Below are 13,007 nucleotides of genomic sequence, written 5' to 3'. Positions count from 1 at the left end.
ATCTAGTGTCGAATGAAATAAGATCATATTTAAAATTGATTCTCTGGAACTTGAAAAAAAAATTGAGATTTCCAAAATCGAAAATTCGAGCTCTAGTGTTATCTCAAATTTTTTTTTTGCAAAAAAAATCGACTCTAAAACTCCGAAATCGATTTTTTTGGCCAAATTTCTTAGAATTGCATAAAATGTCGTGAATTGGTTTTTTCTTGACGTTTAATGCAATTTTAAGAAATTTTTCATCAAAAATAGAAATACGATCTCACATTACAAACAAATTACAGTGCTTTTTAAACTCTTATCAGAAACCGTGTTAATTGCAATTTTCAGAACAACGGAAGCAGGTGTAATATTGTTTCTAATAAGAAGTTTATTGAGTGAACGTTGTTTAAATAGTAAAAAATAGGCCCATTCACAAAAAATTATAATAAACCGAATCTATGAAAATACTCTGTGGAGAAAAATCCCGGTTGTTTAAAACAATAAAAAAGTTGTTGCCATGTCAGACTCAAACAAAATAGTGAACAACGACGGAAAAAAATGCCAAAATGCTTAGAATTGCATGAAACGTCGAGATTTAGTGTCATCCCGAAAAAATTTTTTTTTCGAAAAATCGACTTTTTGGGACTCAAATCAAAATCAAATATCAAAAAAGTCCCAGAAAGTTGTTTTTTTCGAAAAAAATTTTTTTTTGAGGTGACACTAAATCTCAACGTTTCATGCAGTTTTAAGAGTTTCGGCATCAAAAAAAAAATGTCGATTTGGTGCTATTTCAAGATCGAAATTTTTCAAACCTTAACCGCCGGATAGCACCCCTTGTCCGATTTAGCTCAAATTTTGCATGAGGACATTTTTCGAGGTGCCTAAACTTTTGAGCACTAGCGCTTTACGAAATTAGAGGTGATCCCAAAATATTGGACCCTTATATATAAGAGCGGTAAAAATCAACGTGTTTTGTCGGTTACGTCACTTATACCTTTGAACTTGATCAATGGCCCGACAGTAGCTTTTAAACGAGCATAACTTTGTTAAAATCAGTTCAGCCATGTATGAGAAAATTGAGCGCTTTCAAATATCTTCGAAAAGTGCACACACATACACACACACACACAGAAATTTTCCGATCTCGTCGAACTGAGTCGAATGGTATATAACACTATGGGTCTCCGAGGCTCCGTTCGAAAGTCGGTTTTTCCAGCAATTCTAATACCTTTCTTTAGAGAAAGGCAAAAAGCCCAAATCTTCAAAGCTAAAAATGATCCTTTTCAGGATCTCAAAAATGTCATATAGAATGCATTCGAAAAATTTCAACTATCAGTTGCAGAAATTTGAGTAGTATTAAGACAGAATTTTCATTTTGTTTGATTGTAGTCCTACGTCAATCTCGTGGTTTGGGCCTTTTCTCTCCGCACAATGTACAATGAACTAGTAAACAACCCATCGATACCTGCCAAACGAATTTCATTCAGCGCATTTTGTAAATATTAACAATCCTAAAACAAACCCTCTTTCTCGTTTGATGAATAACCCTTAAACATGTATTCATTTTTCTTTTCAGGTCGAAAGCCTTAATGAAGATACTGCCCGTGTGCTGGTCCGTTTCTCGCTTGGTGGCAAGCAAGAGTTCTTGAACGAATACTTACTCCAGCTAGTTTCAAAAGCCGAGTACAGTAAATACTCCAAAGTGTTAAGTAAGCCCAAATATTTATCTTGCATGTTTAACCTCCTCATGTCAAATATGTTTCCTCTCACCTAACAGACAATGCTAAATATGAAGAGTTTAAAAACCGCTCCGGAGTTACTACGGCATCTGTGAAACAAGAAGCGTGTGATAATCGTAAAATCAAACGTGAACCATCGGAGTCGCCTCCCCGCAAGCCTCAAGCTTCTGGATCCACTCGGATGCATACGGTAGAACACAAACAGGAGCAATACAGAACTCAATCCCGTCCTAGTTCCCGTTCTTCTTCTCGGGAACCCCGTAATCGAACCGAGCGACATAACGCTCATCGCACGGATCGTGATTCGCAAAGTAGCAACAATCGGTACGATCGAAAGGATCGACATACCAGACGCAATTCATGTGACGATGACGAATCGTCTGATGATTCAATCGGTAATCGGGATCGCGATCGGAATCGACATCATCGTCACCATCAGAAAGCGTCATCCTACGGCAGAACCTCTTCCGGAACGAAAAAGAAATCACACAAATATAAGCAACGTAGAGATCACTCTCGAGAGCGACGAGTAGCTCATTCCTCGGATGAGGATGATCGACACCACAAAAAGAAAACGAAAAAGAGTAAGAAACAACGAAGTCGATCTCGGAGCCGCCGGTAATTCTAAAGGATGTAAGTTAATAGCGACCTGCGAATGATTGTGGAGGTAATAAAAATACGCAAATGATGATCACCATCACGGAATGAAGGTAAATAATTTTATCCGAAAATGCTCTGATTGACAGCTGTCTGATGAAACGGATACACTAGCAATTTTGGAAACTGTCCCAAGTGAAGCGTGCTCTAATTAACTAAATTGGATGCAATCCAACATTAGGTTGCAAGTATCGTATGATAAGTAAAAGCTGACTCAAGGGACTCTTCATAATCGAAACAGAAATTAAGACACAAAAATGAACCGTTACCGTAACGTCGATCGATGTCCGTATCAAATGGATTCGATCCCTTGCGAAATAATTGACATCACTAAACTGAAGATTGTATAAACAACTGATATTCTCCGATCTTACCAATGTGCCTCCAATGTCCTATTTCCTACCAATCGCAGCCAATCTTTTACCCTTCGGAACTAGTTAATTACACTGTTGGGCCATAGCATGATATTACACATATTTAAATATTTTTCCTGTAGACGTTCCTACATAATGCACTAATGATAAGAATATAACGATTATTTGTACCCAGAAAGTTACTCTTACTCAAAGGACGTATTTTGATCAATAAGTGGAATTCTTTAAGAATGAGATCAAAAATGCTTATTTATGAATATTGCGAGGAATATTAGAGACGCTTTTTATGAAAAAAAAAGTTGGCAAAACGTCTGGATAAATAATAAACGATGTATGGGTGAATAAAACCCGATTTAAACCACATTATACGGATTAAATACATTTCAGTTATAGGACGTCAAGCCTAAATACCTATTTAAAAAATTTGGAATAACTTTCGTATTTCAAATGCTTTCTAACATACGAACCAGTTCGCACTCTCTCATTCTGCTACTAACGCAGAGGACGATAGCACCCAGTCGACGCAGTTCTTTTGACCACATGTCATCATAGACACACACGGCAAGGCATGAGATGGGGACTTGTGAGCGCTTAGTTATCTCACTTTTTCACGACCAGATGGAGTCTAATACGGTTTGGTCCACAATTGTTTGAGGATGATTTCGGACATGACTCGCAAAACCATTAGTTTCCAATGCATTTATACTTTCCGACCTGAAGGAATTTATGAATATCGTTTTCTTTTAAACCTTTGTGCATTCAATTTTAGTTCACTTAGGCAATAATAGGAACACTTGTTTCGGCTAGAACTTCACTCAGTGTGCGATTTCCTACAATCTTACAATTGAGATTCCTTTACAATTTCGTCGTGAGAATTTTTTATCCCTGTCAAGCTATTGTGTTTCTTCCGTCCAGAATTGTTCTGATCTATTTGCTCGTTTTGATAGACGTAGCACCGCACGAAACCAGCCATCAGATCCGGATCGACAGTTTTCGGGTCGTTTTGTCCGAAAACCATGGTACACGCGAGGGATACTACTATCGTAACTGCTGCTCCCAAAAATGTGTACCACATGTACGATATTCGAAACAATGGGAAAATTTCACTAAAAAAAAGCAACATTAATTGACGTTTCGATTGAACTTCTTCAAGATACTGTACTCAGCCGTAATTAGCGTTGTGCTGGTGGCATTCACCACTGTTCGATCGAATTCATATGTACATTCTTCCACTGACATCTGTTTATGAGGGAACACGATAGCACCGGTTGCAACAGCATACTGTGCCTTCAGACTAAGCCAAGACATAAACAATACACCAACAATTCCACCTGTGAGCGCACTCTGCAGAAAATAAATTTTTATTCAAATTTTTTTTTATAAAATACTTCCATGAATTCAATAATTACCTTAGAATTTACCCAAGGAACGAGTATTCCAAGTGTAAACGTTCCCAATAATGGTCCATTCGTGATGGCTTCCAGACTCATAGTCAACTGTAATACAGTTCCCATTTTCTCCACCACAAAGACGAGAGCTGCACACAAGGCTCCAACTCCAACAACCACTGAGCGCATAATCCAATTGATGGCTCTTGGTGATAGCGGTTTCTGTACAAAGGGTTTCACAAAATCCTCCAAAATAACAGCCGACATTGAATTTAAACAGGTTGACAGGGAGCTAAGTGCCGCACTGAATACTCCGGCAACGAACAGCCCTGGAAGTCCGGGTAGCTCGCCAAGAATATCCATTACAAACAAAGGAAGGAGTTGATCTTTTGCTTTGGCCAGCTGCGAAAAGTGTGGTGTGAATAAATAGGAAAATATCCTGAACATGCACTTTTTACCTTTGTAGTCAATGGATCACAGTTCTGGTAGGTGGCGTATATTAACAATCCACAATAGCTGCAAAGGGACATCAACAGGCAGACTCCAATTACAAAAATCCACAGTGCTTTCCGACCTGCACTGACCGAGGGAAGCGAAAGGTATCGCTGTATCATGTTCTGACTAACCGCATTAGTCTGCAGCCAGTACACAAAACCGCCAATCAGTTGAGACCACAAGGTGTGCCGCGTCGTCGGGTTAATATCGAAGCTAGAATTGAGCTAACCGTTACCATATTACCATCTGTCATTGCTTTCGTCAATGCATACTTAGGTCTCTCCAAGCGTCCTGTATCCCAGGCACTGCGAAATACTATATCAGTTCCTCCCAAATCAAGGGTCCCTTTGACTGCTACCAACACCAGCGCTCCAAACATCGAAAACGTTTGGACAACGTCAGTCCAAACAACCGCTTTTAGACCACCCTGTGAAATGTGCGTTCCTATTTACTGGCCAGAAATCATCACTGTATGTCTGTCCTCAGAAACCATGCAAATCCGCGCCATGACATGGTTGTGGGTGGTGAGTGTCTACGGCACATGCAGTAAGCCATGCTTCTATGGTAACTATGGTAATCATGTGACATTTTTATCGTGCGAATTCTGAACTAGCAAAACAAGGTAGTACCTACCACGCAGGTGTAGAACACGCACACCACACACACAATGGGAGTAATTACGTGGATATTCACGCCGGTCACTGTAGAAAGGGTTTGGAATGTTAGAAAAAGCAATACTACAGCACATTCCTCAACGGAATACACCGCCCTCTGTCAAACCTATTATTATTAATTATTTATCCTTTCTTCTATATCATTTTTACTGGGATCTCTTGAATTTCGTTTTTATCTTTATGTAAACGAGGTATGACGTTTTTTTAAATTTGAATTCAACATTTTGGCAGAAAATACTAACAACACAAAAAAGGAGGAAGTCTGCCAAAATTGCGAAAAGATTTATGATTTTTTAAGATATGTACAAATACGTCCGTACACCCTATACTAAATAAATGATTTGGGTGATTGCGCTCTTAAACAAGACTATGACTGTTGTTGTAAGAAATATCCTTCCTTACCTTGGTTAAATGCTAGTGCCGGAACGTAGATAACAATTGGTAGGTAACCGATCTGTGGTACGCATAAAAATTAAAAAGTAATGAATATTTTCGATTCGCTGGTCCGCTTCCGTTTAACTTACGTTCATAATTGTAAACATCACCGAGCCAAACATTCGTAGACGTCTGTCGAATCTGGCTTCGAGGTACTAGAAAAGACAATTGAAGTTTTGATTTTTTTTTTCAATATTTTGAACCAGCAGTAATGATCTCACCTCGTAAGTTGATGTGATGTTGAGCTTATGGAACACCGGTAGGTAGATGAATCCCATTACAAGGCCCATGCTGATGACTCCCAGCGAGACGTATACGTATTGGATACCAAATGAGTACACCTCGGTGGGCAGTCCAAGTAGTGTGATTCCGGAAATGAAACTGTGAACGAAATGGTTGAAGTGTTTGGACTACATCAAAATGTGAACGATACACAAAACTGGAGAACAATTTAGATTCTTGCTCCAAGCACCAAATACGTAATCCTAGAAATCCAACCACTTTATAGAGGGGCATTATATCTATCTCACCTAGCAGATTTTTAACGAAAAATCAAAACGATTTTTCTGCTGTAAATTCTTGTAAATAAGCATGTCGGTAATTCAAATGACAATCCTGTCACAACTTCAAACATCTGCGGATAGGGTTCAAAAATTTTGGCGGATTCAAAAAACATCTCGTAATGTTGATGGAGAGCATATACGACTGTCAAAATATCAAATTGTATTAATTTTTGTATTTTGTAAATTTATTGTTTTACTTGAATTATGCATAGTTTGATCAAAAGTTGATTTCAAGCTAATATATGTGCCTAAAGTACAACATCACAGCAGTCCATGATCCGTCCATGGGAACAGTATAACCAATCCAACTCAGACTGAACATTTGAACAGCATCCATCCATCTTCATCGCGGAAATGTTGGTGATGTACAAAATATGAAATCTCTCCGATTAATCGGAACTCCCTTCTGCAAGATAGGTAATAATTAAGAGACTTCATGAACCACTTTTATTGAATACAATATAAGTTTTGTAATTTTCCCTTGGAACCAGATGACTCCATTCGAAAAATGAATAAAAATTTACTTCTACGTGTTAACATGGAATCATTACACAATTGCACGGAACCACCCGCGATCCCATTTCAACCAGAATATTAGTTGATTTTCTGAATTTGACTGGTTAAAATTTGGTACAACTAATCGATTGTTGTTTTAACTAAACTGTCATTTTTGTTTTTCGATTAGCAGAAACGATGGTTGAAACAACTAATTTAACTGTTTGAATAAAAATGCTGTCAATTAGTAAGGACACATACCTTTCAATTTCAACAAATATTTTAGTTGAAATAACTGGTGTTGTTATTGAAACAAAATTCTGTTAGTTGAAAAATAAATCGGTTTTATTTTTTTTAGACATTGCAAATAGTTGAATCAACTCGAACAATATTATTGATTTGCGAAAATAATCAAAATATACTTACTGATACACGTCATGATCTATTTGAAATAAGTTCGGTATGCTGAGATTCATGATTTATATTGACATGTAATATTTTATATTGACATGTAACATCATTAGGGCTGGGAAAACCACCGATCACTGCTGATTTGAAGTGATCTTAACCAAGGAATAAATTATCATTACGAAACTGAACTGATCTGATCTCTAAGTGATTTTGATTTTTGTATGATCATGATCATGTCAAATCGAGAACAGTAAAGATCTAAATTCTGATTCGATCGGAAATGATTAATGTAGAAAAACGTTTTTAATCAGCAAAAGTAAATTAGCGAAATTATTAAATTTACCTGAAATGAGTATTGAAAGATGATGCCTTCAAAAGGTTGAACTAAAGTTATGCACTGATAATTTAAGTCCATTTATATGAGCTTGGGTGCATCAACCGCTGGGAATTGGAATTTTGTGACGGCAATTCAAACGCGCCATTCAATCGCAGCGCGTTCTGTGTGTTTGAAACCCTTCGCTCCTGTTACTTTTATAAATTAAATTTATGTCAAAAAGCGTTTTATTGCTACTGCATGAACATCATCATCGATAGCAAACAGCTGGAAGTAAAACAGTCTGCTGGAAGTAAATCAATGATCGAATTTGAAGCATAAAATTTTTGCGCATACCTGAAAGATTACGAGATGATCATTCATTAACATTTTCTAATTTGTCACCTAATCTTTTTCATCTTAAACAAGGTTAACTTTATCACAACACCGCTGTTAGATAAACACTTGTTATCATAAATTTCTCAAATCGAATGAACCCAATTTCACCAAACGCTTTAACCATCGATGTTATTTTCATTGACATTTTGAAGCGACGCGAACAGGTTTCAACTAAAAAAGTTGTAGATTTTGCATTGCGATTATTGTTTTGCTTTCAACTGTCTCCGGCATTTGACGGCATTCAAAACAACATATTTTTCAACTACTTGAATACATGCAAATCAAAAACCATATTGGTTGAATCAAAAAGAAATTAGTTAAATCAACTATCGCGATATCGCATTTTTATGAACGAAGGATTCTCCGTGTGTAACCATAGACTTTATTTATTACATTTTCTGTGAAGTGTGCAAAAATTGATTTTCTTTCAACTTTTTACGGGATTTTTTTTATTTTCCAGTGAAATTTTCATCACTCATGATTTTTCTAATTTGTGATCCAACGTCCCCCCTTTCAAATAAACGTAATATATTTTATACAGGAACGCTTCTTCTGATTTCACGGAAAAGCAGCAGTTTGTTTTAGCAACCTGGGGTCGCTCTTGATCGGACTCCAATCGCGTAGTTTCGCTCTGAAATTTTTCTCGGGTCGCACCACAGCTTCATTGCGAGCTTGTTTATTTTTTTGTTTTTTTATAAGTTGTTATTTAGGGCGCGTACTACGTTTTCGTTTTACTCGGAGCCAGAGTCGTCCGCGTGTAGGATCAAAAACGAAAACCGTATTAGTTTTGACTTTTGAATTTGAATCTGAATTTTCAAACTAAATTCTAAATATAAAATTAAACTCAAAATTCATAAGGACCAGAGTCCAGATTCTGAATTTTTGTTCCAAAAAAACAACTGTAGTTGTTGAATCCAATCCAAATAAGGCTTTACAAGCGAATGGGGGCGCAACCTAAGCGTTTAAGGCTTTGTACCAAGCAGAAGGTCTGTTTTTGCTGCTGCTGGTGGAAAGTGACTGCTCGCCTTGCCTGAGACTACATCAAAACCGTCATAGCAGGTACGTTATTTATGGTTATCTTACACTTTTGAAAATTCAATCATAAATTTCTGATCATATGTCTGAGACATTGAGAATGAATTATGTTGTTATCTTTAGTACAACTCTAGATATTCACGATCAATGCATAGATTCCACAGGGCGAATTTTGAAAAGGCGTCGCATAGTGAAGTAATTTGAAAACGAACATTAAGAACCTATTTTAATCCTAGTGGTGTTAATTAGCCTTTCTCGTAAAACTCATGCTTTCATTAACTTTAAACTTTTATCGAATCTTGAATAAAAACAGGTAAGTTTATTTGAGCATAAACAAGCATTATCTGTTTTAATTGCAGTTTCAAGATAAACTTAGATGAACTCCGTTTTCTGTATCGTCGCTTGAAATGACGGCTTAAAACACACTTCGCCCTGTGGTTTCGGAAGCCGAACATCAGATTCAGACAAAATAAAGCAGTCAATAGCAGCTTTTGAGCATGAGACCTTTTATTTGAGTCTAATGTTGTGAAAATCAATTCAGCCGTCTCTAAGAAAATGAAGTGAGTTCCGTTTTGCTGAGTTTTTGATCACCTTTTTCGGTAGTTCCGGAAGCTTGAGACCGGCATAACCGACGTTTGACCAGTTCGTTTGGCCAGCAACTAACAGAACCTAACAAATTTAAACTGTTTTTAACCAAATTTTAATTTCTGTGTTAAAACTGCGCACCGATCCAAATTATCGAAGTCGGCGGCGCTAGACCATTTTCACCAGCGACAACAGCGAACAGAAAACAGAGAAAATAGCTACTGAACTTTTACATTTTAACTATGATTCTTATCTAAGTAATGAAATTGATGCGTAAGGAGTGTATCGAAAATAAGCTATCCACATACATTTGTGTTGTACGCATGTATTTGTGATGGTTTTTTATGTTCAGATCACAGCATGCTGTGCGTTTGCCTGTCAGCTTTCGTTTGTTTACTTGTTTGTGCGGTTGAATTTCTGCGTTTTTAAAATGTCGCGTATTGAAAAGGAAGTGAAAATTAAGGTTCTGGACACATGGCTAAATGAGAAGGGTATTACTATGCGAAAAATGGCGAAGCGGTTTGGAATTCATCATGCCAGTTTTAAAACCATCATTAATAAGTTTGGGGAACACTATTCTTTGGATGAGCTACCAGGAAGAGGCAGAAAACCCGGTTCTTACAACCCGAAACTGAACCAGAAAATGGTATCTCTAATCATTTAGAACAAATCAATGTCAAAACGTGATTTGGCCAAAAAGCAGGAACGAGTGTCGGAATGATCTAGAGTATCAAGAGGCGAAATCATCTGAAGACCTACAAGAAGCAGAAAATCTCGAAACAAAGTGTAGAAAAGAAGAAGCGAGCAGCAACAAGGGCCCGGAAGATGTATTCGCGTCTTTTGCAGTGTCCGAATGCATGCGTTTTGATGAACGATGAGACTTATTTAAAGAAGGACTCAAAAACCCTTTCAGGTCCACGATACTTTACCGTCGTCGTTGGGAAGGATGTGAGAGATGCGGACGATTCAAGAGGAGAAATTCGGTCGAAAGGTACTGGTATGGCAAGCAATATATTCCTGTGGTTTGAAGTCAACTATTTTTTACACTACCGGAACTATAATTGCAGAAATCTATCGATCTGAGTGTCTCCAGAAGAGATTGCTGCCTTCACATAAGAAGAATAGTACACCTCCACTGTATTGGCCGGATTTAGCGTCGGCTCACTATGTCAAAACCACTCTCAATTGGCTTGCGGAAAAGGGTATAAATTGCGTTGAGCAAAATATCAATCTACCAAATTGCCCTCAGCTTTGACCCATCGAACGTTTCTGGACAATCTTGAAGAGGGTCTTCAAGACCTGTCTTCTTGAAGACCCTCTGGCAGCTGGGAACATGCAGGAGTTCAAAAAAATTTGGGCTCAAGCGTCCAAAAATGCGATGCAACACTTGTCCGGAATTTGATGAAGAGCGTTCGATCCAAAGTTCGAAAATTCGTGAAGGAATAACCTCAATTTCATCCGGTTTTCATTATGATTAAGTATAACCTCGTACAATGAAGGATCAATTTTTAGTTTGAATAAAATATCGTTTTTTATCATAATTTGAAAGAAAAATTTGTGGATAGCTTATTTTCGATACTCGCCTTTATTATGTTTTGGCGAACAAAACAGAAGAAGATGGTGATTTTTACACCCGTTTGAGAATGGCAATACGATGTTCAACTCAAAGGAGTTTTTTGCCACCCAAGTCCATGTAGATTCGAAGAGCATTACAATAATAAAAAGAATAAATAAATTTTAAATAAATGTTATACTGCTAAATGGCATAACAGTTCAACATAAACTATTACGAACTGATGAGTCGACTGAATTATGCACTGACGTTGTAACTGAGAGCTTTTTACGCGGATTCTCGAAGTTACGAGGTTTTTTCTGCGCGGTTTTTTTTTACGCGGTACGTATCTCCCGCGTGTACACCGGCACTACTCTGTGTCGGCAGTTCTTGGATTTTCTGCGAAGTTTGAAAGTCTATCGAGATCAGTATTCCATTTGCTTCTGTAGTAGCTGGGACAATTGATTCAAAAATCAAATATCTTAAAAGGGGAACTGCTTCGTTGGCATAAAAAAAACATACAAAATCACGTGAAATACATAGTGCATGCATTGGCATATTATATCTGAGCTAACAGCTCGATATATTCGTGATCTCACAGTTACATTGACAGTTGATAGTTTAGACTAAATATAGGTTATTTGTTAGACATATCTGATACGTAACAAATAGATACCTAATAGACTATTTCGAGCTCATATCGAACAAACTTTTACTTTTTCCGAGGCCCAGACTTTTTATAGGCACACGGTTTCTCTTGTGTTTCACTCAACAACAACCGTAATATTTTATAATTTCAGCTAATACGCGAAATGTTTATATTTGTTCTTAAATCATACCCTAAAGCACAATCCTATCTAAATGGTAACCCGATGGATTATTAGCTAGCAAAGCCACAGCAATGATTCAAACAGCTTACCTCGCTATAAGTGACAGCGCAATCGGAAATACCAGCATGGTTCTGCCACCCATCAAATATTCCACCTCCGTACTCGGCTTTCGTTGCACAAATCCGAAATAAATACCAATCAGGATGCACAGAAACAACATCATGACAAATACTAAGTAATCCGGCCAGGAGAACCGTCGCATGTGCTCTACAATATCTTCCAGCTCACTCATCGTTTTCCGTCAATATCCCTTGAAACCAATCAAACAAGTATCACACTTTATTTACGGATAGGATGTTCTCTTAATATTAGCACATATCCACTTGATCCAACAATTTCACGTACGAAAATTCACGTCTAATCCGAACCGTTGCCAAACATAAACTGTCCGACAAATGTGCGATCACGATCACGGTCGATAATCCAAAAAATACACATTCTACATCGTTCTCGCTCTTGCTGCATGTCAACCTAACCCGAAGCTTGCTTAACTAAATTACCAACGAATTACATCCAATTGCCTCCGTGGTCCACTTGTGACCAACCGTCGTGCCCACCGCCACCGAAACGGTGCCCTGACAGTTATGAATGATGATCGTACTGAGAGGGTGCAAATCTTGTCCACCTCTTTCACCCAGCTTCACTAAAATGCACACAACAAATAAATAAATCACGGTCGAAAAGATGATGCCAAGCTGTCTTCTACACCGACAGTAACCGATAAAACGGATCGCGACTGATCACGGCAGACACGTGAGTGACCCAGTTCGAGTCGTTCGTTCCGGTATCAGGAGTTGGTCTTATTTCGTTGTGCGTTGTTGATTGGATGATTGCGGAAAGATAGTGAAATGTTTCTCGACAGTTCCATCACGGACTCGTTCGCACTTGGTACGCAAATTGTGAGATTTCGACTGTGACTGAGAATCGGGCACTTGAAGTCAGGTTAGAAGCATGACCCATGGATATATTTTTATTTCCTAATTGATATTAAAAAAACCTTAAATGAGAGAATCCGAAAACGTT

The 13,007-nt window shown here is 37.8% G+C and overlaps 3 protein-coding genes across 3 annotated transcripts in view; 2 read left to right on the top strand and 1 right to left on the bottom strand.

Annotated features, from left to right (window-relative positions):
- Nucleotides 1-2,423, top strand: part of LOC131432856 (G-patch domain and KOW motifs-containing protein) — a 91,088-nt gene extending 88,665 nt beyond the window's left edge. The window contains exons 3-4 of the mRNA XM_058599407.1: nt 1,556-1,688; nt 1,757-2,423. Of these exons, the coding sequence (XP_058455390.1) occupies nt 1,556-1,688; nt 1,757-2,340 (717 nt within the window). The 3' untranslated portion in view covers nt 2,341-2,423. The remainder of the gene's footprint in view (nt 1-1,555; nt 1,689-1,756) is intronic.
- A 1,014-nt stretch (nt 2,424-3,437) lies between these two features.
- On the bottom strand, nt 3,438-12,351 carry LOC131432853 (sodium-coupled monocarboxylate transporter 1). The gene is made up of 10 exons (XM_058599403.1): nt 12,014-12,351; nt 5,963-6,122; nt 5,831-5,896; nt 5,709-5,760; nt 5,266-5,333; nt 4,905-5,059; nt 4,596-4,845; nt 4,159-4,539; nt 3,912-4,093; nt 3,438-3,855 (listed from the first exon to the last, which is right to left on the bottom strand). Exons 1-10 carry the CDS (start codon nt 12,214-12,216, stop codon nt 3,588-3,590), a joined length of 1,785 nt encoding a protein of 594 aa, XP_058455386.1. The 5' UTR covers nt 12,217-12,351; the 3' UTR covers nt 3,438-3,587.
- Nucleotides 12,351-13,007, top strand: part of LOC131432860 (mobility group protein 1A-like) — a 26,840-nt gene continuing 26,183 nt past the window's right edge. Inside the window, exon 1 of the mRNA XM_058599412.1 lies at nt 12,351-12,926. The gene's annotated coding sequence lies outside the window, so the exon portion shown is untranslated. The remainder of the gene's footprint in view (nt 12,927-13,007) is intronic.

The sequence above is a fragment of the Malaya genurostris genome, chromosome 2 (genome assembly GCF_030247185.1).
Source record: "Malaya genurostris strain Urasoe2022 chromosome 2, Malgen_1.1, whole genome shotgun sequence".
NCBI lineage: Eukaryota > Metazoa > Arthropoda > Insecta > Diptera > Culicidae > Malaya > Malaya genurostris.
The sequence above is the reverse complement of the archived record's forward strand: the minus strand, read 5'-3'. Positions and strand labels throughout refer to the sequence as shown.